General features: G+C 41.3%; 1 protein-coding gene across 1 annotated transcript in view; it reads left to right on the plus strand.

Annotated features, from left to right (window-relative positions):
• LOC109567079 (ATP-binding cassette sub-family C member 4-like) overlaps positions 1-20,588 on the plus strand; it is a 160,055-nt gene that overhangs the window by 109,679 nt on the left and 29,788 nt on the right. Inside the window, exons 13-17 of the mRNA XM_070799962.1 lie at positions 5,434-5,584; positions 10,522-10,641; positions 11,940-12,050; positions 13,011-13,111; positions 14,171-14,362. Of these exons, the coding sequence (XP_070656063.1) occupies positions 5,434-5,584; positions 10,522-10,641; positions 11,940-12,050; positions 13,011-13,111; positions 14,171-14,362 (675 nt within the window). The remainder of the gene's footprint in view (positions 1-5,433; positions 5,585-10,521; positions 10,642-11,939; positions 12,051-13,010; positions 13,112-14,170; positions 14,363-20,588) is intronic.

The following is a 20,588-nucleotide window of genomic DNA, read 5'->3' on the forward strand; positions in this document are numbered from 1 at the left end:
TAGCTCTTCTCTAAATTTTTGGTAAAATTCAGCTGTGAAGCCGTCTGGACCTGGGCTTTTGTTTGCTGGAAGATTTCTGATTACAGTTTCAATTTCCGTGCTTATGATGAGTCTGTTAAGATTTTCTATTTCTTCCTGGTCCAGTTTTGGAAAGTTGTACTTTTCTAAGAATTTGTCCATTTCTTCCAAGTTGTCCATTTTATTAGCATATAATTCCTGATAGTAGTCTCTTATGATCCTTTGTATTTCTGTGTTGTCTGTTGTGATCTCTCCATTTTCATTTCCAATTTTATTGATTTGATTTTTCTCCCTTTGTTTCTTGATGAGTCTGGCTAATGGTTTGTGAATTTTATTTATCCTCTCAAAGAACCAGCTTTTGGCTTTGTTGATTTTTGCTATTGTCTCTTTGTTTCTTTTGCATTTATTTCTGCCCTAGTTTTTAGATTTCTTTCCTTCTACTAACCTTGGGGTTCTTCATTTCTTCCTTTTCTAGTTGCTTTAGGTGTAGAGTTAGGTTATTTATTTGACTTTTTTCTTATTTCTTGAGGTATGCCTGTATTGCTATGAACCTTCCCCTTAGTGCTGCTTTTACAGTGTCCCACAGGTTTTGGGTTGTTGTGTTTTCATTTTCATTCATTTCTATGCATATTTTGATTTCTTTTTTATTTCTTCTGTGATTTGTTGGTTTTTCAGCAGCATGTTGTTCATCCTCCATATGTTGGCATTTTAAATAATTTTTCTCCTGTAATTGAGATCTAATCTTACTGCATTGTGGTCAGAAAAGATGCTTGGAATGATTTCAATTTCTTTGAATTTATGAAGGCTAGATTTATGGCCCAGGATGTGGTCTATCCTAGAGAAAGTTCCATGTGCACTTGAGAAAAAGGTGAAATTCATTGTTTTGGGGTGAAATGTCCTATGGATATCAATTAGGTCTAACTGGCCTATTGTATCATTTAAAGTTTGTGTTTCCTAGTTAATTTTCTGTTTAGTTAATCTATCCATAGGTGTGAGTGGGGTATTAAAGTCTCCCACTATTATTGTGTTATTGTTAATTTCCCCTTTCATACTTGTTAGCATTTGTCTTTACATATTTCGGTGCTCCTATGTTGGGTGCATATATAATTGTCATATCTTCTTCTTGGATTGATTCTTTGATCATTATGTAGTGTCCTTCTTTGTCTCTTTTCACAGCCTTTGTTTTAAAATCCATTTTATCTGATATGAGTGTTGCCACTCCTGCTTTCTTTTGGTCTCTATTTGCGTGGAATATCTTTTTCCAGCCCTTCACTTTCAGTCTGTATGTGTCCGTTGTTTTGAGGTGGGTCTCTTGTAGACAACATATTGGGGTCTTGTTTTTCTACCCATTCACCCAATCTTTGGTTTTTGGTTGTGGCATTCAACCCATTTACATTTAAGGTAATTATTGATAAGTATGATCTTGTTGCCATTTACTTTATTGTTTTGGGTTCGAGTTTATACACCCTTTTTGTGTTTCCTGTCTAGAGAAGATCCTTTAGCATTTGTTGGAGAGCTGGTTTGGTGGTGTTGAATTCTCTCAGCTTTTGCTTGTCTGTAAAGCTTATTTTCTTTCATCACTTTAAGTATGTCCTGCCATTTCCTCCTGGCCTGAAGAGTTTCTATTGAAAAATCAGCTGTTATCCTTGTAGGAATCCCCTTGTGTGTTATGTGTTGTTTTTCCCTTGCTGCTTTTAATATTTGTTCTTTGTATTTGATCTTTGTTAATTTGATTAATATGTGTCTTGGGGTGTTTTGCCTTGGGTTTATCCTGTTTGGGACTCTCTGGGTTTCTTGGACTTGGGTGATAATTTCCTTCCCCATTTTAGGGAAGTTTCCAGCTATTATCTCCTCAAGTATTTTCTCATGGTCTTTCTTTTTGTCTTCTTCTTCTGGGACTCCTATGATTCGAATGTTGGGGCATTTAACATTGTCCCAGAGGTCTCTGAGGTTGTCGTCATTTCTTTTAATTCTTTTTTTTTTCTCTCTGATTCATTTATTTCTACCATTCTATCTTCTACCTCACTAATCCTATCTTCTGCCCCTGTTATTCTACTATTTGTTCCCTCCAGAGTGTTTTTGATCTCATTTATTGCATTGTTCATTATATATTGACTCTTTTTTATTTCTTCTAGGTCCTTGTTAAGCCTTTCTTGCATCTTCTCAATCCTTGTCTCTAGGCTGTTTATCTGTGATTCCATTTTGTTTTCAAGATTTTGGATCATTTTCACTATCATTATTCGGAATTCTTTATCAGGTAGATTCCCTATCTCTTCCTCTTTTGCTTGGTTTAGTGGGTTTATCCTGTTCCTTTACCTGCTGGGTATTCCTCTGTCTTTTCATCTTGTTTATATTGCTGTATTTGGGGTGGCCTTTCTGTATTCTGGCAGTTTGTGGAGTTGTCTTTATTGTGGAGTTTCCTGGCTGTGGGTGGGGTTGTACGAGTAGCTTGTCAAGGTTTCCTGGTTAGGGAAGCTTGTGTTGGTGTTCTTGTGGGTGGAGCTGTATTTCTTCTCTCTGGAGTGCAATGAAGTGTCCAGTAATGAGTTATTAGATGTCAATGGGTTTGGAGTGACTTTGGGTAGCCTGTATATTGAGGCTCAGGGGTGTGTTGCTGAAGAATTTGTGTGGTATGTCTTGCTCTGGAACTTGTTGGCCCTTGGGTGGTTCTTGGTTTCAGTGTAGGTATGGAGGCGTTTGATGAGCTCCTGTTGATTAATGTTCCCTGGAGTCAGGAGTCCTCTGGTGTTCTCAGGATTTGGACTTAAGCCTCCTGCTTCTGGTTTTCAGTCTTATTTTTACAGTAGCCTCAAGACTTCTCCATCTATACAGCACTGTTGATAAAACATCTAGGTTAAAGATGAAAAGTTTCTCCACAGTGGGGGACACCCAGAGAGGTTCACAGAGTTACAAGGAGAAGAGAAGACAGAGGAAGGAGATAGAGGTGACCTGAATGAGATGAGGTAGAATCAAAAGAGGAGAGAGAAAGGTAGCCAGAAATCACTTCCTTATGTGCGCTCCACAACCTAGACCACTCAGAGATGTTCACGGAGTTATACAGAGAAGAGAAGAGGGAGGAAGGAAACAGAGGTGGCCAGGAGGTAAAGGGAGTAATCAAAAGGAGAGAGACAGATCCAGCCAGTAATCAGTTCCCTAAGTGTTCTCCACAGTCTGGAACACAGAAAGAGATTCACAGAGTTGGGTAGAGAAGAGAAGGGGGAGGGGGGAGATAGAGGCGACCTGGTGGAGAAAAAGGAGAGTCCAAAGGGGAGAGAGCAGTCAAGCCAGTAATCTCACTCCCAAGTAAAAATGGGTACTGAAGATTGGATTCTTAAAAGTACAAAATTGATAACAAATGCAAAAAAGCAAAGATGAAAAATCTAGAGTAGAGGTTGGATTTTCAAAAATACAATATTAAAGGGAAAAAAAGTCACAAAAATTATAATATATATATATATATATATATATATATATATATATATATGAAGTTTGTTTTAAAAAATAGGGTCTCTTTTTTTTTTTTGCAAAGTAATAGTAGGTTATAAAAATGAAAATTAAAGGAGTAAAAGAGGACTTAAAAATTAAAAAAATTAAAGAATGATAGTAAAAATAGTAAAAATATATCTAGGACTTTCTCTGGTGTTGTTGTGGGTAGTGTGGGGTCAGTTCATTTTCATATAGTTCCTTGATCCGGCAGGCCCCTTCCTATGTAGTTTGTACTAACTACAGGATTTTAATCTGTTGCACCTGTCACTTCCAAGGTGATTCCCTCTGCTTTAGCTTCTTCTGTTTGCTGGTCTGTTCAGTGTCTAATTTCTGCCCTGACATAAGGAGGCGGTGGTGGATGCTTTTTTAGGCTCACTTGTTCAGCGGTGCTGTGGGGAGGGAGGGATGCTGCAAACAAATAATACTGGCGTGTGCTCGCAGTGTCTTGGCCACACTGGGTTTGCCCCCGCTCACGGCGTGTGTGCTTTCCCTGTCTACACTGCTTAGGCTCAAGGTTGCTCTGCCGGGAACTGTCTGAGGTGGGCCCTGGGTTGTGTGCACTTCCCAGGTCTAAACCGCTCAGGTTCAGGTACTCGAGTAGACCTCAGAGGTGCAGACTCGGTTGGGCCTGCATTTTGTGCCCTTCCCAGGTCCAAGCAGCTCAGGTGACCAGGTGTTTGGCAACCGATGTCGCTGCGACTTATTGCCCCCCCCTGTCTTTGCCGCTTGGTTTTCTCGGTGCATAACCGGCTCACCTTCTCAGGCGGATGTTGACTGTCCAGAATCCCAAGAAGTCTGAGCAATGAAGCCTGCTTGCAGTTAGGTGGATAATGCCTCTCTGGGGCCGCGATTGCCCCCTTCCGGCTCTGGCTGCCCTCGCCTGCCTGTCACCGGAGAGGGATGGTCTGCAGCTGGCTAGCTCTGCAGTCCTTTGTTCTGTGAGCGTGCCTGACGGCGTCTTAGGTTAAGGCTTTTCTCGTAGCTCTGCTCACTCCTATTCTGTGAGCGGGCCTGAAGGTGTCTTAGGTTAGGGCTTTTTGCTGCTGCTGCTGCTGCTAAGTCTCTTCAGTCGTGTCCGACTCTGTGTGACCCCATGGACTGCAGCCTACTAGCCTTCTCTGTCCATGGGATTCTCCAGGCAAGAACACTGGAGTGGGTTGCCATTTCCTTCTCCAATGCATGAAAGTGGAGAGTGAAAGTGAAGTCCCACAGTTGTGTCCAACTCTTAGCGACCCCATGGACTGCAGCCTACCAGGCTCCTCCATCCATGGGATTTTCCAGGCAACAGTCCTGGAGTGGGGTGCCATTGCGTGGTAGCTATCCCACAGTCTGGTTTGCTAGCCCAAATTAGTTCCCTCAGATTGCCCTTGGGGCATTCAGGCCTGGTCTTACTCTAAGCAATGCAGCCCGCGCCTCTCTGCCCAGCCCCCGCTTGCTCGTGGCAGGTGCAGGCATCTGTGCTGCTTCTCTGCTGGGGGAGTTACCGTTGGGCAGGTAATCTGTGGGTTTTAATTATTTATTTATTTTTCCTCCCTGCTTTGTTGCCCTCTGTGGTTCCAAGGCTCACCACAGACTCGGCAGTGAGCGTGTTTCCTGGTGTTTGGAAACTTCTCTTTTTTTTACGACTCCCTTCCCAGAACGGAGCTCCATCCCCACCTCTTTTGTCTTTCTTTTTGTCTTTTATATTTTTTCCTACCTCCTTTTGAAGACAATGGGCTGCTTTTCTGAGTGCCTGATGTCCTCTGCCAGCATTCAGAAGTTGTTTTGTGACATTTACTCAGCGTTCAAATGTTCTTTTGATAGATTTGTAGGGGAGAAAGTGGTCTCCCCATCCTATTCCTCCGCCATCTTAGGACCACCTTCCTAAAGTTTATTTTTGAAAAGAATCCTAGATAATGAGGCCCCTGTATCTGTTTTTCACTCTTCCAGACATTTCTACAAGTGATTGGTGTGGTGGTTGTGGTGGTGGTGGTGATCCCTTGGATTGCTATACCTGTGATTCCCCTTGGCATCATTTTCTTTTTTCTTTGGTGGTATTTCTTAGAGACATCACGAGATGTGAAACGCCTGGAATGTTCAAGTGAGTACTGGGACTCTCAGGTTGGGATGGCAATGCAGGTTGGCTGCATTTATACCATAATTAACAACATCCCTGAAATCCTGCAGAATATATCTTTTGGAATTTCTCCCTAAGTCAGCATTAGGTAATTGCATATTATGGGCCCTGTGAGTCAGAGTGACCCTTAAGCCAAGTTGAGTTGGTGACAGGTCAGCTGCAGCTTTGCATTTTAACACAAGGACGAATATGAATACCATGAGGACAGGGGCCATTTCTGTCTTCTTCATGACATACTTCCTAACACAGAACAGCCACCCAGTAAACAGTTTTCCAAAAAATAATATGTTTCATCATGTTGATACTATTGTAGAAGGAAAATAGGGAATTTTTCTTCCCTTGAAGTTACTAGAAATGACAAGGAAAGGAAAACATTAAGAAAAGGAAAAGAGGCATCAGGAAGTGTACTCATATGTCAGAGGTGATATTTTTAGAAAATACATTCTTTCACATACTCCTAAGATGGTAAGTAAGTTGTAGTTGTTAAATGTATTGAAAAGATAAGCCCTGTTATTTCCAGGTTTTCTCTTTATCATCACCAGTATTTGAGATGATGTCACATTATGGTCACCCCTCCCCAAGACTGTTCATATAAATGATGCTGGAAATAATCCCTTTAGGAGGACCCAGGAGGCGGATCTGTTTAGTAGTTTTAGTTTATCACTCCATTAAGCTTTCTAGTTCTAGAATAATGGGGAACATTATTTTATGATTAATCATTCTATTCTTCAGGTAGTCACAGAGGATGAAATAATCCAGAACTTATCTCATCATTAATGCACAGACATATTTCATCAATATTAAAACAAAAAATTATAATGAAAGTATAATTGTTAAATATTTTTAAAGAAGGTATAAGGACACCAGACAGAAAACAAAGGAAGAAGATGTTTGTATCAGAAACCGTAACCATTTTACTGCAGATAGTTACTGCAAGTTAATACCAACTTAACTTTCTAGAAACCAAGCCAAGAAGAGAAATGTATTGAGTTTCATTCTTCTCTGTATCTGCTAAGTGGAAAAATCTAAGTTAATCAAGACAAAAGAGTTTTTGGTGGTGAAATTTGTGTGTTTCATTTTTAATAACAAATTCTTGAGAGGCATTCATCCTGTGTATTTGCATAAAGTACAGTTGGTGTCATAAAAGCTATAGAAAAAATTTTCAGTCAAGAGAACTAGCTAAACTCCCATGAGGTCTGGGTTTTGTGAGGTGTTTGATTGTATTATGGGGCAGTAGAGTCCAGACATGTGTGATATTTTGTTGATGTGATTTCGTAGGATGGTAGGACCTGGGAAAACAGAATAGAAGTGATGAGCTCCATTTAGTCTTTTGTGTAGACAGGGCTTCAATCATTTTATGATTTGAAGTCAGTCATGAAATGGAGTCATTCAACAGTCTTGTTCAAAGCAGGTTGTTCCATTCAAAGAGAGATTGTTCCAGAAGGAAGGTTTTTCAGAGATTTTTTTGATTGGAGCATGGGCCACTTCCCATCCACTTGGAAGTGGAGAGAAGGGCACCTCCTGAGGCCTTTTTCAAAAAGCAGTGCAGGATTTCACCTGGAGAGTCTGAGAACTTTTTGGCCCCATCCCTGTGGAGTATTTAGATTTTTTGCAACCTGGTAGACTGTAACAATGTTAGACAGTAAATTCAATCCAAATACCCACTCCTCTACACCCCGGGTAACCAAATGAGATGGCCTGTTGATTAGAACTGTTTATGTTCTCTCTCCAGGTTGTGGGTCTGTGCCATAAATAATAATACCACTTTTTTTCTCTATTTTCTCTATGCAGTAACTAATAGTATATTTTAAGGCTACTGCTGGAGCCTCCAGCTAAAAGGATTGCTATAACCAGAAAGCATAAGTCTACTTCATTCCTGTGCTCTGAAAAACTGCTAAAATCCTAAGGTTTATATTCAGATCCAGCTGCCTACCTTTTTGGAGCATTATGTTGACTTTTGTTCTCTTAGTGACAAATCTGCAGCTGATCATAATGGTGTTTCATTTTTATAGAACTGAGCGTAACCAAAATGCAAAACCAGGATGGCATTTGGTTGCATTTACCTAGCCAAACCTATTCATTTGGCAGTGCCTGAATTATGAATCTGTATCAAATCCTATCTGTAAGGATTCTGTGATCAACTAGCAATGTCTTCCAGGGACATTGCTGACGAAGGGTTAGCACATGTGCCACATTTATTCAGACCACAGATCCTCAAGTTTGCTGTTTTAAGGCATTCTCCTGCCGGATTCCCTCGGACTTTATTCAACCTAAGGTCCTTAGTATGGTGTATGGTAATGGCTAAGGCTGTTGGATGTTAGCTAAGTAAGATTTGAGGGTTTTCTGAAGGTAAACAAAGTCTGGAGAAAAGTGCGTTTAGTCACGCATGGACATTCTTAAACCTGATTATTCTCCCTCTGAGACACTGCTGTTATGATTAAAGGCACAGCCTTGGAAATAAGACAGAATTGGGTCTGACACTCAGCTCTACCATTTAGGTGAGTTAATTTGCTTAATCTTGGGCAGGAAGTACTCTTAATTCCTCAGCCTCGTTTTCCCTCTAACACAGGTATACTAATACCTGCCCTCTGGAGCTCTCCGGATTTCTTAAATTGAAGCTTGTAAAATACTTGCTGTGCTGTGCTGTGCTTAGTTGCTCAGTCATGTTGACTCTTTGTGACCCCATGGACTGTATCGCCAGGCTCCTGTCCATGGGGATTCCAGGCAAGAATACTGGAGTGGGTTGCCATGCCCTCCTCCACGGGATCTTCCCAACACATAGATTGAACCAACATTTCCTGCCTTGCAGGTGGATTCTTTACCATCTGTGCCACCAGGGAAGCCCATGAATACTGGAGCGGGTAGCCTATCCATTCTCCAGGGGATCTTCACAACCCAAGAATTGAAACAGGGTCTCTTGCATTGCAGGCAGATTCTTTATCAGCTGAGCTACCAGGGAAGCCCCAAAGTACTTGCTAGTGACTACCAAAGCCACCAGAACTTTGAACATGAGGGTATTTTAAAAATTGTATTTATTTGGTTTTGGCTGGCGTGCTGTGATTCATGGGGTCGCAAAGAGTCGGACACGACTGAGAGACTGAACTGAACTGAAGTCTTCATTGCTGTGTGGGTTTTTCTCTAGTTGTGGTATGCGGGCTTCTCACTGTGATGGCTTCTCTTGTTTCAGAGCACAGGCTTTACGGGGCTTGGGCTTCCAGCTTGTGGGTTTAGTACTTGTGGCTCCCAGTCTCTAGAGCACAGGCTCAATAATTATTGTGCACGGGTTTAGTTGCTCTTTGGCATGTGGGATCTTCCCAGATCAGGGATTGAGCCCTTGTCTCCTGCACTGGCAGCCAGATTCTCATCCACAGAGCCACCAGGGAAGTCCAAATGTGAAGGAATAAGAACAGTAACAACTGGCAGTTCTCACATAGGTGACTGATAACCTGCAGCAAGGCTGCCACCTTGGGGTCTTTTCATGTGGTTCCCTGCCCCTGCCCGCCCCCACCCCAGGGAAGATTGGCAGTCCAGGTGGAATATGTCCCCAAGTGTCCTCAGGGTTGTATGTCATGTAAACTGTAGGGTTACTCTTGTCTATGACTTCTGACTGATGTCATGGCTGTTATATAATCTGCTTCAGGATCGTGAGCTCAGTCTTTGTGGGGAAAAGGGTGTTATGTTGGGCAAGGTAGGACCAGAGCCTTGACATCCCCTCTCCTCATGTACTAGTTAATTTTCTTTGCAGACCCTCCAGTTCCCTCATTCTCGCATCCTGCTCACCCCTAGCGGGGTTTGAAAGAAACAGGATAGATTTTCACAGGCCAGCATTCCCTCTGGCCCACTGTAACTCTTGGGCATGAAGTGAGGTAGGTGATGGGATGTTTGGTTCCCTGGGGTTCAGGGCTGAGATGACACCTGGTTTCTAAAGTTGACCATGCCCTCCATCCCTGCTGGAGAGAATCAGCTGCACTTTGATCTCCTGGTGAGGGAAGCAGGTGGAGGAGGCCACGCTCAAGAGTTCGTTCCAGGAGTCTCCCTGGGGGAACAGGCACATCTACTTCCTGCTCAGAAGCCTTGTCTGTGATGAATAGTATTGATGTCACATTTGCTCTGGAAATCACAGCCTGCTTCTAGTGAGTTTTCTGTGTTCTCTGAAGCTGGACTTTTGACATCCTCCTGACAGTGTGATGGGCCCGGAATTCACCTGTGTCATCGCTGTGAGCCCCCTGCTTCCAGAGTAATTGAGTTCTGGGGTCTGGTTGGGACACCTGCTGGGAATGCAGAAAAGGCCTGAAGAGAGTTCCTAGCCTTTGTTATTTGGAGCATGAGCTCATTCTTAAAAGTGCTGTTAAAAGTTCATATTGCTATTTTAAAAGTGTAAAGTTAAAGCTAAAATAAATACAATTAAATGTTACTCAATAGAATAAGGGCCTCCCAGGTGGTGCTAGTGGTAAAGAACTCACCTACCAGTGCAGGAGACTAAAGAGATGCTGGTTTGATCCCTGGGTCAGGAAGATCCCCTGGAGGAGAGCACAGCAATCCACTCCAGTATTCTTGCCTGGAGAATCCCATGTACAGAGGAGCCTGGTGGGCGAGTCCGTAGGGTCGTGAAGAGTCAGACATAACTGAAAAGACTTAACATGCATGCACAAAGATAGATTTAAAGAGAATCTTTCATTTCTAGGTCGTTAAGGTGAAGCTTGACATGAGCAGGAGTTTGAGCGGCACATGGAGAATTCTCTCCAGAAAGGGTATCACCCCTTCTCCCCCAGGCAGCCCAACCAGGAATTCCAGTGTGCTGTTTGGCAGAACGTGCAAACACAGAACATGGGAGGCTATGGGTTTCCTTGCATCCAGCCTCCCTGACTTTCTCTGTCGTGTGTCTGTCTCTGCTTCCCCAGCACGGAGCCCAGTGTTTTCCCACTTAGCATCTTCTCTCCAAGGACTCTGGACCATCCGGGCATACAAAGCTGAGCAGAGGTTTCAGGAACTGTTCGACTCACACCAGGACTTGCATTCAGGTCTGTGAGTTTCTGGAGATGATTTCAAAGGATGGGATGTGCTGTCGTCTGAGGCCTGACCTCCCTGTCAGGTGGCCTGGCTTGCCAGCACCTCTCTCTGTGCTGCCCCATGTCCCCCTCTGCACACCTGCCTCCCCCACCCCTTCCTCTCAGCACCCCTCTGTGTGCATGTTTTCCCTCTTCTCCCCAGACCGACTTCCATTGTCCTTCCATCATGGTGTCCTATGGCTTTCTGTCCCTTTAGGACAGGAGTCAGTATACTTTTTTTTTTTCAAACAACAGATAGTAAATATTTTAGACTTTGTGTGCCATTCTATCTCTGTTGTAACTTATCAACTTAGCTGTTGTAGCACAAAAACAGGTAAAGATAATACATCAGCAAAAGCACACAACTGTGTTCCAATAAAACTTTATTTACAAAAGCAGGTGATGGCTATTCTTGGCCCACAGGCTATAGTTTGTCAACTTTCTTTTCAGGGCATGCAGGGCAGCAGATTTGACTGAGATAAATCATTACCTAATTAACAGATTTTTAACTCACTTGGTTTATATTATTCCGAGTATTGGTAATATTTTTCCCTAGGTAGAAATTTTAGAATTCCCTCTAAATCTGTAAAATCCTGGCCCATCTCTCCAGTCTTTATTGTATCTTAAAGATAAAAAAAAGTGGCATTTTGAAAGTCATATGCAGATCCAGTTAGCTCATGGTTGTATAGACACTGGCTCCTAAGAATAAACACTGTGCAGGGCCCTGTAATAAGTGTGGAGGTGCTGGAAAGAGTGTGTGAGCTGTGCTCTCTGCTGTCAGAAAGCTGGGAACAGTTGGCCCTGAGAGAGGATGAGCCTCACATCGAGGCCTAGCACTGTAGGAAATGCACCAATGAGCCCATTTTTCCATTTTCTCCATTGTGATCATATTACTGTTTATAATCTGTGAGTTGAATTTTTTTCTTATTGAAGTATAGTTGATAAACAGTAGTATGTTAGTTTCAGATGTACAGCAAAATGATTCAGTTTTATATGTGTACTTTTTTCAGATAATTTTCCATCATAAATTATTACAGGCTATTGAATATAGTTCCACACAGTCCCTGGCTTGATTCTTCTGTGTCCCATATGTTATCTGGTATGAAAACAGCTTTTTGAACCTTCATGTTCCTTGGGTGTATAACTTTGCCATCCTACTCTGTGCAAAAATCTTCTGTAGCTCAACTGAGCAAAATGGTCCTTCTTGTTCAAAGCAGTTAACATGGTTTTCCTAACTTATTCATTATGCTTATTATGGTTTACAAATCCAGAGGCCTGGTTCTTGCTTTTAACTGTATCCCGATGGTTCTCTTTGCGTCTGGATATCATCTATGTTATCTTCATCAGTCTTATTGACTTTGGGTCCCTGCTTCTTGCACAAAGTAAGTATGAGTGTAAATAACTATTTATGGTGTGATTAAAATTTATAGCTGTATTTACAGTTATTATATTAAACTCTTGCTGCCTTGTCTAACAAGTACAGTTTGGTTCTAATGAATTGTATTAAAGCATTTGAAGCATGTGATTCCACAGTGTGGCCCATGTAGAGAGGTCATCTGGGTCTTGATGGGACCTTTTATTCTCTTCTTTTTCTTTGAATGAGTAGATGTCTACTCAGCGATAGCAAGCTGACCTTAGAAACTTTCCTGGTAGTGTTTAGTAGTTGGATGGAGAGAAGCAAATTTATCATAAGGCTTTTTGTCCAAGTTAGGACTTTAGATTTTGGCTTTAGGGCTACTGGGGTCTCTTGGTTGTAGGTGCTTGGTGCACTGGGATAAGAAAGATTCTCTGTAGCAAAGGACACAACCCTCATTACTGGGTGGGTACCAGATGAGCCAGTGTTGGTGTATATAGCATGAATTTACCAGTCCTAAATATTCTATAAGAGCAATATTGAATTACAGTCTTTAATATGGAACAATGTGAATGGTATTTTAGTTTGAAAAGCACTGGATTTTAGAAACCATTGCCTTATTTTTCATGGTTTCCAGCTATGGCTGCATTGGACATAGAAAGTGAAATTGCTTGATTGTTTTTGAAACCACAATGACAAAAGTCTTAATAATAACATTATTCCTCATTGTCTACTGTATATTGACAATATTGAGATTAAGTTCATTTAATAGTCTTTCTGAATTCATAGTGGTTTTACTTTTTTGTGAGGGAGGTTTTAATTGTATTGTGGACTCAATCAAATGATAGTAAAAATATAAGTAATATTGTTATTATATGTAAATGATTTAAATATTATAAAGGAGTTATATTAATAAAGTGATAGAAGGAACTGGCCTCAAGGTCAAAAACAGGACTGACATTTTCCCCCTCTCTTCTTCCTCATTTAGCTTTGAATGTTGGGCAGGTTGGCCTGATACTGTCCTATGCCCTCAGCGTCATGATGGTGTTTCCATGGTGCATCAGGCTAAGCGTTGAAGTTGAGAATATGGTGATGTTTATCTTAACATTCTTAACCTGTACTACTTCTTGCCATTAAAAAGTATAAAAAGAATTCTTATGTAAAATATTAAAACTTGTTTTTACATCTAGCTCACAGAGTTTTTTATATCCTCATCCATCTGTTTAAAGCTAATGTAAAAATATATATCTTTTACTCAGTCTTATGTGTGCCATGTCAGCAGGTTTTTATTCATCACAAACTGTCTTCAAATGTAATAAATGTCTCTGTAGGAGGGAGGTTCTGAAATCTTGGAGAGAATATAAACCAGTTTGGGGGGAGGTTGTTTATTATTGTTTCTTAACTGGTAATTCCTCATTATTGGTAAATGAAGAATTCAATATTTTGTAGTTCTTTGTTTAATTGATAGATATCTGTCCCCGCCTCATTTTAGCATTTATTCTTGTATGTGTTAAACACCTGAATGTGCTGGTATCCCTCCTTTTTAGTAGAATAAACCACATCTCTGAATGTGCTATCAAAGATGTCAAGTTACTTTTGTTTAGGAGGCCTTGGTCAGTATTTAAATTATATTCTCCTTTGAGTATTGCATATTGTCCCAAAGAGAGAAAAACAATAAAAATGCAATATTTGCATTTCTCTCTTCTAATAGAGTAGAAAGTGAGAAATTATTAAAATGAGATTTGATGACCATCCAGTTCTACTCCTCTATAACATGTGGCCCTTTTATAACCACTGATTAGTGTTCATAAGTATTCTTTTCTTTGACAAAATTCTTTTTATTCAGATGTGGAAAGTGAATAAATAAAATCTTTGCATTCATTTATATAATTCTTTTAGCTTTAATATAATGTTGAAGGAAGCAGCCCTAAGTGAAACTGTTACAGGATGATGAGTAAGTTTGCAAATCATCAAAGAAGTTATCACACTCCTACTTCAGTCCTTTGCAGATGCTAAGATCTGGAATATTCTTAACCACATAAAAAGCAGATATAAAGACATAAAAATAGAACACCTTATTTACAGTCTCTGAACATCCATAAATAAAGCCCTCTGCTCCTAACCCACATGATGTCATATATGTTTCAGATGATTTCAGTAGAAAGAGTGATAGAATATACAGAGCTTGAGCAAGAAGCACCCTGGGAACTCGAGTTTCGTCCACCACCAGACTGGCCCAACAATGGAATGATTGCCTTGAGCGATGTGAACTTCAAGTACAGCTCAGATGGGCCTCTGGTATTGAAGGACCTGACAACAGACATTAAACCAGGAGAAAAGGTTTGTTTAAGCCATTTGCCTCTTTAAAATTCAGCTGAAGATTTAGTGCCACATCTGTTGTTGACTTTCTTGTGTGTGTTGGGGGGACTCTTTGTTCTTCATGGGTGCAGATTAGATCAGTGACACCACAGGTGATTCTCTCTTGAAAACTGACCAGGGATGGGGATCCCAGTATTTCTTTCCCTGTGTTGTGAACTCCCTCATGGTGGTTGGTGGGTCCTGAGCTCCTGAACTATAACTTAGCCTGACCCAGGACACTATATTGACACCTGATTATTCATGTGGATTCTGAGAAGTCAGCCTTGACTCACTGTCTCTAACTCTCCAATATCTCCTTTTTTCCCATCCATTCTTCTTTGTATTTCTGAAATCTTCTCTTCTTCCTCTGATGCCCTTCATCTATGGCCTCCTCTTTTGTCCTTTGGCCCTTCCCGTAGACTTGTCCTCCATTAACCACACTTGACTGTCATCCTCCTGCCCTTCCCCCACAGACTGCTTCTTTCTGAAGCACAGATATGATCCTTACTGGACTGGGTGAGCTGCTGCTGGAACCATAGGGCAGTCCTAGATCCATTTTAGCAGGGATTGTGTGGCCAGCTCAGAGCCACCAGAGAAGAGCCCAGAATCATGATTCAGTCAGGGGTGAAAAACCAGAGCCCTCCATGGAGGCAGAGTCTGGAGACTCACTCAGAGTTGATGAAAGCAAACCGAGAGGAGCAGGGAAGATTCCAGGTGGAAGATGGCAGAAAGACTTGTGACCTGGTCCTGTCAACACCCATGTTTGCAAGTGATGTTCCTTTCCCATGCAGCTTGAGGCCCTCAGCTGGGACCAGGGCAGAGTCTTGAAGAACAGACTAAACCAGAACAGACAAGGCAGTAGGCATCTCTTCCCCACCTACCTCTCCAGCCTCAAGTCCTCATGTGCACACACTCCCCAACACTCAGGTTGTGTGTAGATTCTCCTAAAGTACCGCATCCTCCCTGCTTCCAGTGTGCACACACTGCCCTCTCTCCTTCAGAGACCCTTCCCCTCAGTCATCTTCTGGTTAAAGCCTCCTCATTTTCTGAGTTAGTTCTAATGCGTCTGCTTCCCAATTCCTCCTAATGTTGTATACCCTTAAGATAGCATTTATTGTACACCTGGATGTTGGTGATGGACAGGGAGGCCTGGCGTGTTGTGGTTCATGGGGTCGCAAAGAGTCGGATACGACTGAGCGACTGAACTGAACTGAACTGTGCTTATAGCAGCATTATTCATTGTACTCAAAAGCAGGAAGCAACCCATGTATTCATCAACAAGTGAATGGATAAATAAAATGCTATTCAGTCACTGTCCCAGCAAGCAGTCCCTCAGCACCCTCTCTGTGCCCTGCAGAATGCCATTTTCTGGGGAACAGAGATAAAAAGAAGATGCTCCCTGATCCATACAATGTAATATTATTCAGCCTTAAAAAGGAAGGAATTTCTGACCCATGGATAAACCTTGAGTACATCATACTAAATGAAACACGCCAGACATACAAGAAAAAAAATACTATATAATTCCATTTTTATGGGGTTCCTAGAGTAGTCAAATTCCTAAAGACAGAAAGTAGAATGATGGTCACCAAGGACAGACGGATGGAAAGTAGGGAGTTATTGTTTAATGAGTATAGAATTTAAGTTCTACAAGAAAAAGAATAAAAGGCAAAAAATATTCTGGAGGTTTGTTGCACAACAATATGAAAACTCAAGACTAAACTGTCAATTTAAATATAGTTAAATTGGCAAAGGGTATGTTATATGTATTTTACCACAACTAAAATAAGAGAGCATCTTCATATGCTTTGTAATTTTGAATCTATATCTCAGAATACCCTAAGGCTTCTAAAGATCAGGGAACATCTTATTTTTAGCTATGTTCCACAGAAAGTGTTGTGCAGGGCACAGAGAGAGTGCTGAGGGACTGCTGGCTGAGAGGTTGAGTGAGCAACCAGTAACCAAAACATACACACAAGGCAACTCCTTATAAGTAACCAGTTTTCTAGATGTGTTAAATACTTTAGGAACTGCTGTTTAAAACTCTATCTACCTCAGACCCACCTGGTGGACCGTAGCCATATTTAATGAATGATACCCTTGTGACTGTGTGACGCTATGGACTGCAGCCCTCCAGGCTCCTCTGGTCATGGGATTTTCCAGGCAAAAATACTAGAATGGGTTGCCATTGCCTTCTCCAGGGGGTCTTCCCAACCCAGGGATAGAACACAGGTCTCTTACCTCTACTTGCATTGGCGGCAGATTCTTTACCACTAGCGCCACCTGGGAAGCTCTTGTGATGTGAAAGAACATTAAATTTAATGCCCAAATGATATCCAGGGCCTGGAGGAGGACATGGCAACCTACTTCAGTATTCTTGCCTGGAGAATCCCCATGGACAGAGGAACCTGGCGGGCTACAGCCCAGAGAGCAGCTTCAGTTAGTCACATGGCAAAAGCTTGCTCCTAAGTATTTCCAGTTTCAGTGTAGGTTGGGAAAATAGTAACTGTACCTCATGATGCAATCCTGTCCTTCAAATCACTGTAGGTGATGTTTGCTTACTAGCAGTTAAGTATGTCCATCAGATTTCTCATCATAAACATAATTCTGTCAATTTGCTCCTGTCTTAAATTTCCCCCAAAGACATTAAATATGAATGATCTAAATCTTAGGGACATAACATATTTGTATTCTTCTACCTTAAAATTCTCAAATCATAGGACTATCTGAGCTTCTAAAATGTTTGAGGGATGATTGAATCTGGAGACTGAGTTAATAACTTCAGTTACTTGACTTTTGATTTGTGTCATGGTCCACTCACAGTATCACCGTTAGTTTCATTTCTGTGTTTAAAGATTATAACCAGGCAGCATATTCATGAGGTGATTTCACACCACCTGTGTACATCCTCGGGTTTCCTCTCCTGCTCACTTGTCCCAGGCCCCGTCACTCCTGGATACCCTTTTGTGTTGGATTTGGTTGACTGAGGTTGCTGGGAGTGAGCCAGACCAACAGAAATGGGGCTTTATTCTCTCCCTCATTTCCTCTGCTGTCCCAATTTCTGGAAGTTAGGGTAAATGGGAAAAATTAATAGGTACTATGCTGGTTTCTAATTTATAGAAGAAATAGCAAGCAAAAAATGAGGTAAAATAGCACCTTAGGCTTCCTGCATAGATATTGAACATGGGTTGAGTTTTTCATTTAGATGATTTGATGGTTTATTTGATCATTTTAGAGAGTCCTAGGCTATTTTAAAGCATTTTTCAGCTCTAGAGGTAGATTGATGTTGGTTTGTTATTTTTTCTTCTTGCTCAGAGTTATTATTTGGATAATACATTTTTATAGATGCTTACTAGACCTTGATATAATGTGCAAATATGTTAGTTTCCTACATTTTCTCCTTGTTTATGTATTTCCTCAGCAACCCCTCCCCCCACTCCCAAATTGTCCCGCTTTCTCTACCAGCTTCCTAACTCCTCATGACTCAGACTGTGGTGCCAGGGTCAACAGCACCTGCATCTCCTGGAGCTTCTTAGAGATGAAGAATCCCTTTCTCATCCAGACTTCTTGACTCAGCATCAGACTTAAACAAGTAAAAGTAAAGTCCTAGTAAACTCCTAGTAAAATCCTTTCTCTCCCATAGACAATCTTTGATGACTCATAACCCATGATTTCCATGAAACATTCTTTGACAGTTTGAAATTGAGCTCATGAATCACCCAAAGCCCTCTTGTGCCTGAGCATGAGACTCTAGAAAGTTCTGTATCACTTACCACCCTACAGATTCATATTTATATTCTGCAAATCATGCCTTTACAGTATAATCTAAGACTGTGTGATTCCACTGTATTTCTTTGCATCTTTTCAGTGAGTCTGTCTTTATCACAGGCAGTTTTCATCCTGCTCCAGCCTTCCCCACACCAGCCTCCTGCAGGGACTGGAGGGATTTCCCACAGGCTCAGCCCTGCCTGGACCTAGAATCAGAGACAGCCCCGCACAGCAGTGTATGTGCAGCTCTTTCACCACCTGATGGGATCAGAAATGAGTCTTGCTGCCCCCAAGCAGTGCCTGAGGTCTGTTTGGCCTGTTTCCTGGGGAACCTTGTGTTCCACTTAGCTGTAGGATTCTTCCCCAGCCCACCTGTAGGTGCTGGTTTTTCCTGCTGACAGCCTGCCCACCTGATCTCAGTCATGCTCTTTGTTCAGAGATTTTGTCCTTCTTGTCCTAGCCACTACTTTATACTCACCCGTATCCACATCTTGCTTAAACTCTCTGGCCATAGGATCTCCATGTTAGGTCTGTTCCTTTAACTGTGGCTACACCTCTCCCCACTTTCTCTGTTCTAGTTAGCTAGAGGGACATAATAGGGAGTCAGGCCAACCAGGTGATAAAGAGGCCATCAGCAGAATGGAAAAGAACCTGACATATGTGGAATGAGTCCCATCCTGGCACTTAAAAACTTTATTATTTCAGGCAGATTAGTTAATCTAACTAAGCCTTGATCTTCTCTTTTGCAAAATGGAGGTGACAGGACCTAATCTCTAAGGTAGTTGTACAACTTAAACAACATAAGATACATGAAACACCCAGCATGGAGTACATGCTTGGACAAAGATAGCTGTCGTTTTCATAAGGTGTAAAATGACCATAACCACTTATACTTTGTTTACTTACAAACTGTCTATCTCATGAAAATGAGAAGCTTAGCCATTTGCAATTGTATTTATGGCTATAGAATCCATCTGTTGTGCCTGTTTCTCTGTCCAGCTTATCACATTCCTAAACAATATAGTAATAGATCTTTTATACATTTCTCCAGCCTGAGTTAAAATCCTAAGCTCCCTACAGAAGCCTCTTTTGCACAGGACACCATGGATAACACAAATAATACAAAGGCAAATCCAATGCAGATCCTACTGTCAACATATACAGTCCAGTTGAAGAATAAGAAAAAGGCTGTATTAACTTTGTAAGAACTTTTATGGAAGTTTATTAAAAGATGGTATAACATCTGTTAGGGTTGAAACAAGCCCCCATGAGGGGAGAAGTGCAGAATTTCCAAGGAATTACACAGGAAAGAGAGGCTTTAGTGACTTGTGGTTAGAATTTTAGCAGGTGGAAGTGTATGTGACAGTCATTCCAGGAAGTGGGGCTAGCATAAGCAAATCATGATGCTCTGATTCTGTGAATGAAGACCTAGGCACCTGGTATTCAGTTAAGTGAACTATCAGATGTATAACACACTTTCATGTCCAACTCCACAACTACCTAGTGACCCCAAGGAAACTGACTCATGGACGTGAAGGATAGAGAGGTCAGATATCCTGGGGTGGAGTGATGGGCACAGAACTGGCCTTTGTGAGGTCAATCTGAGAAGTGAGAGCACGTGCACCAGAGTGGGCAGACGTGAGAGGCAGGGAGCCAGGAACTCTTGTGCCTCCAGGAAGATGTCCTGGGAACATGATTCCACTTTTTGAAATCAAACTGATGTAAATTAAAACTAAGTTATAACACATGGGTTTGTGAATGTGCAGGGAAACGGCTGAGAGTAGAAATTGCTACCATATTTCTGGAGGTAGTTTGGCAGTACTTAAGAGTCTACTTTAAAAATGTTCATACCTGTTTCTTGGCAATTCCACATATGAGAACTTATCTTAAGAAAATAATGACAGTTGTTTGCAAAGATTTGGCTTCAAAGATATTTAACACACAGTTATTTATAATAGCAAAATGTTAGAGACTGCCTAAATATTCACCAATAGGGGGTTTATTAAATAAATTATCACACATACTATAATATTATATAGTCATTGAAATAAATATTTTTAGTGAATATGGAATGAAAACATTGCAATATGTTCGTATCTCATTTTGTTTAAGTGAGTTTTTGTCTTCAACACACACAAATATGGACACACACACATCCAGAAAGAAAATACATCAATATCTTAGGAATGGATTTATTGGCGTGCAGGGGTGATGACTAGTATTTATTTACTTTCTAGATTTATTTGCCCTGATTATGATTAATAAAAAGATTTGTTTGGTTTTTTAAAAGCTAACACAGTCTGTTACTCACATAATGATTATGGTCATTAAAATAAGGAATTGAGCCATGAAACATTACAGGTATAGAATCTGTAGGCCTTGGTACCATGCTGGAATCAGGGAAAGCTGGAAATAAAGTGGACAGTTGAACCTGGGAAAG

Source organism: Bos indicus, chromosome 12 (genome assembly GCF_029378745.1).
Source record: "Bos indicus isolate NIAB-ARS_2022 breed Sahiwal x Tharparkar chromosome 12, NIAB-ARS_B.indTharparkar_mat_pri_1.0, whole genome shotgun sequence".
NCBI lineage: Eukaryota > Metazoa > Chordata > Mammalia > Artiodactyla > Bovidae > Bos > Bos indicus.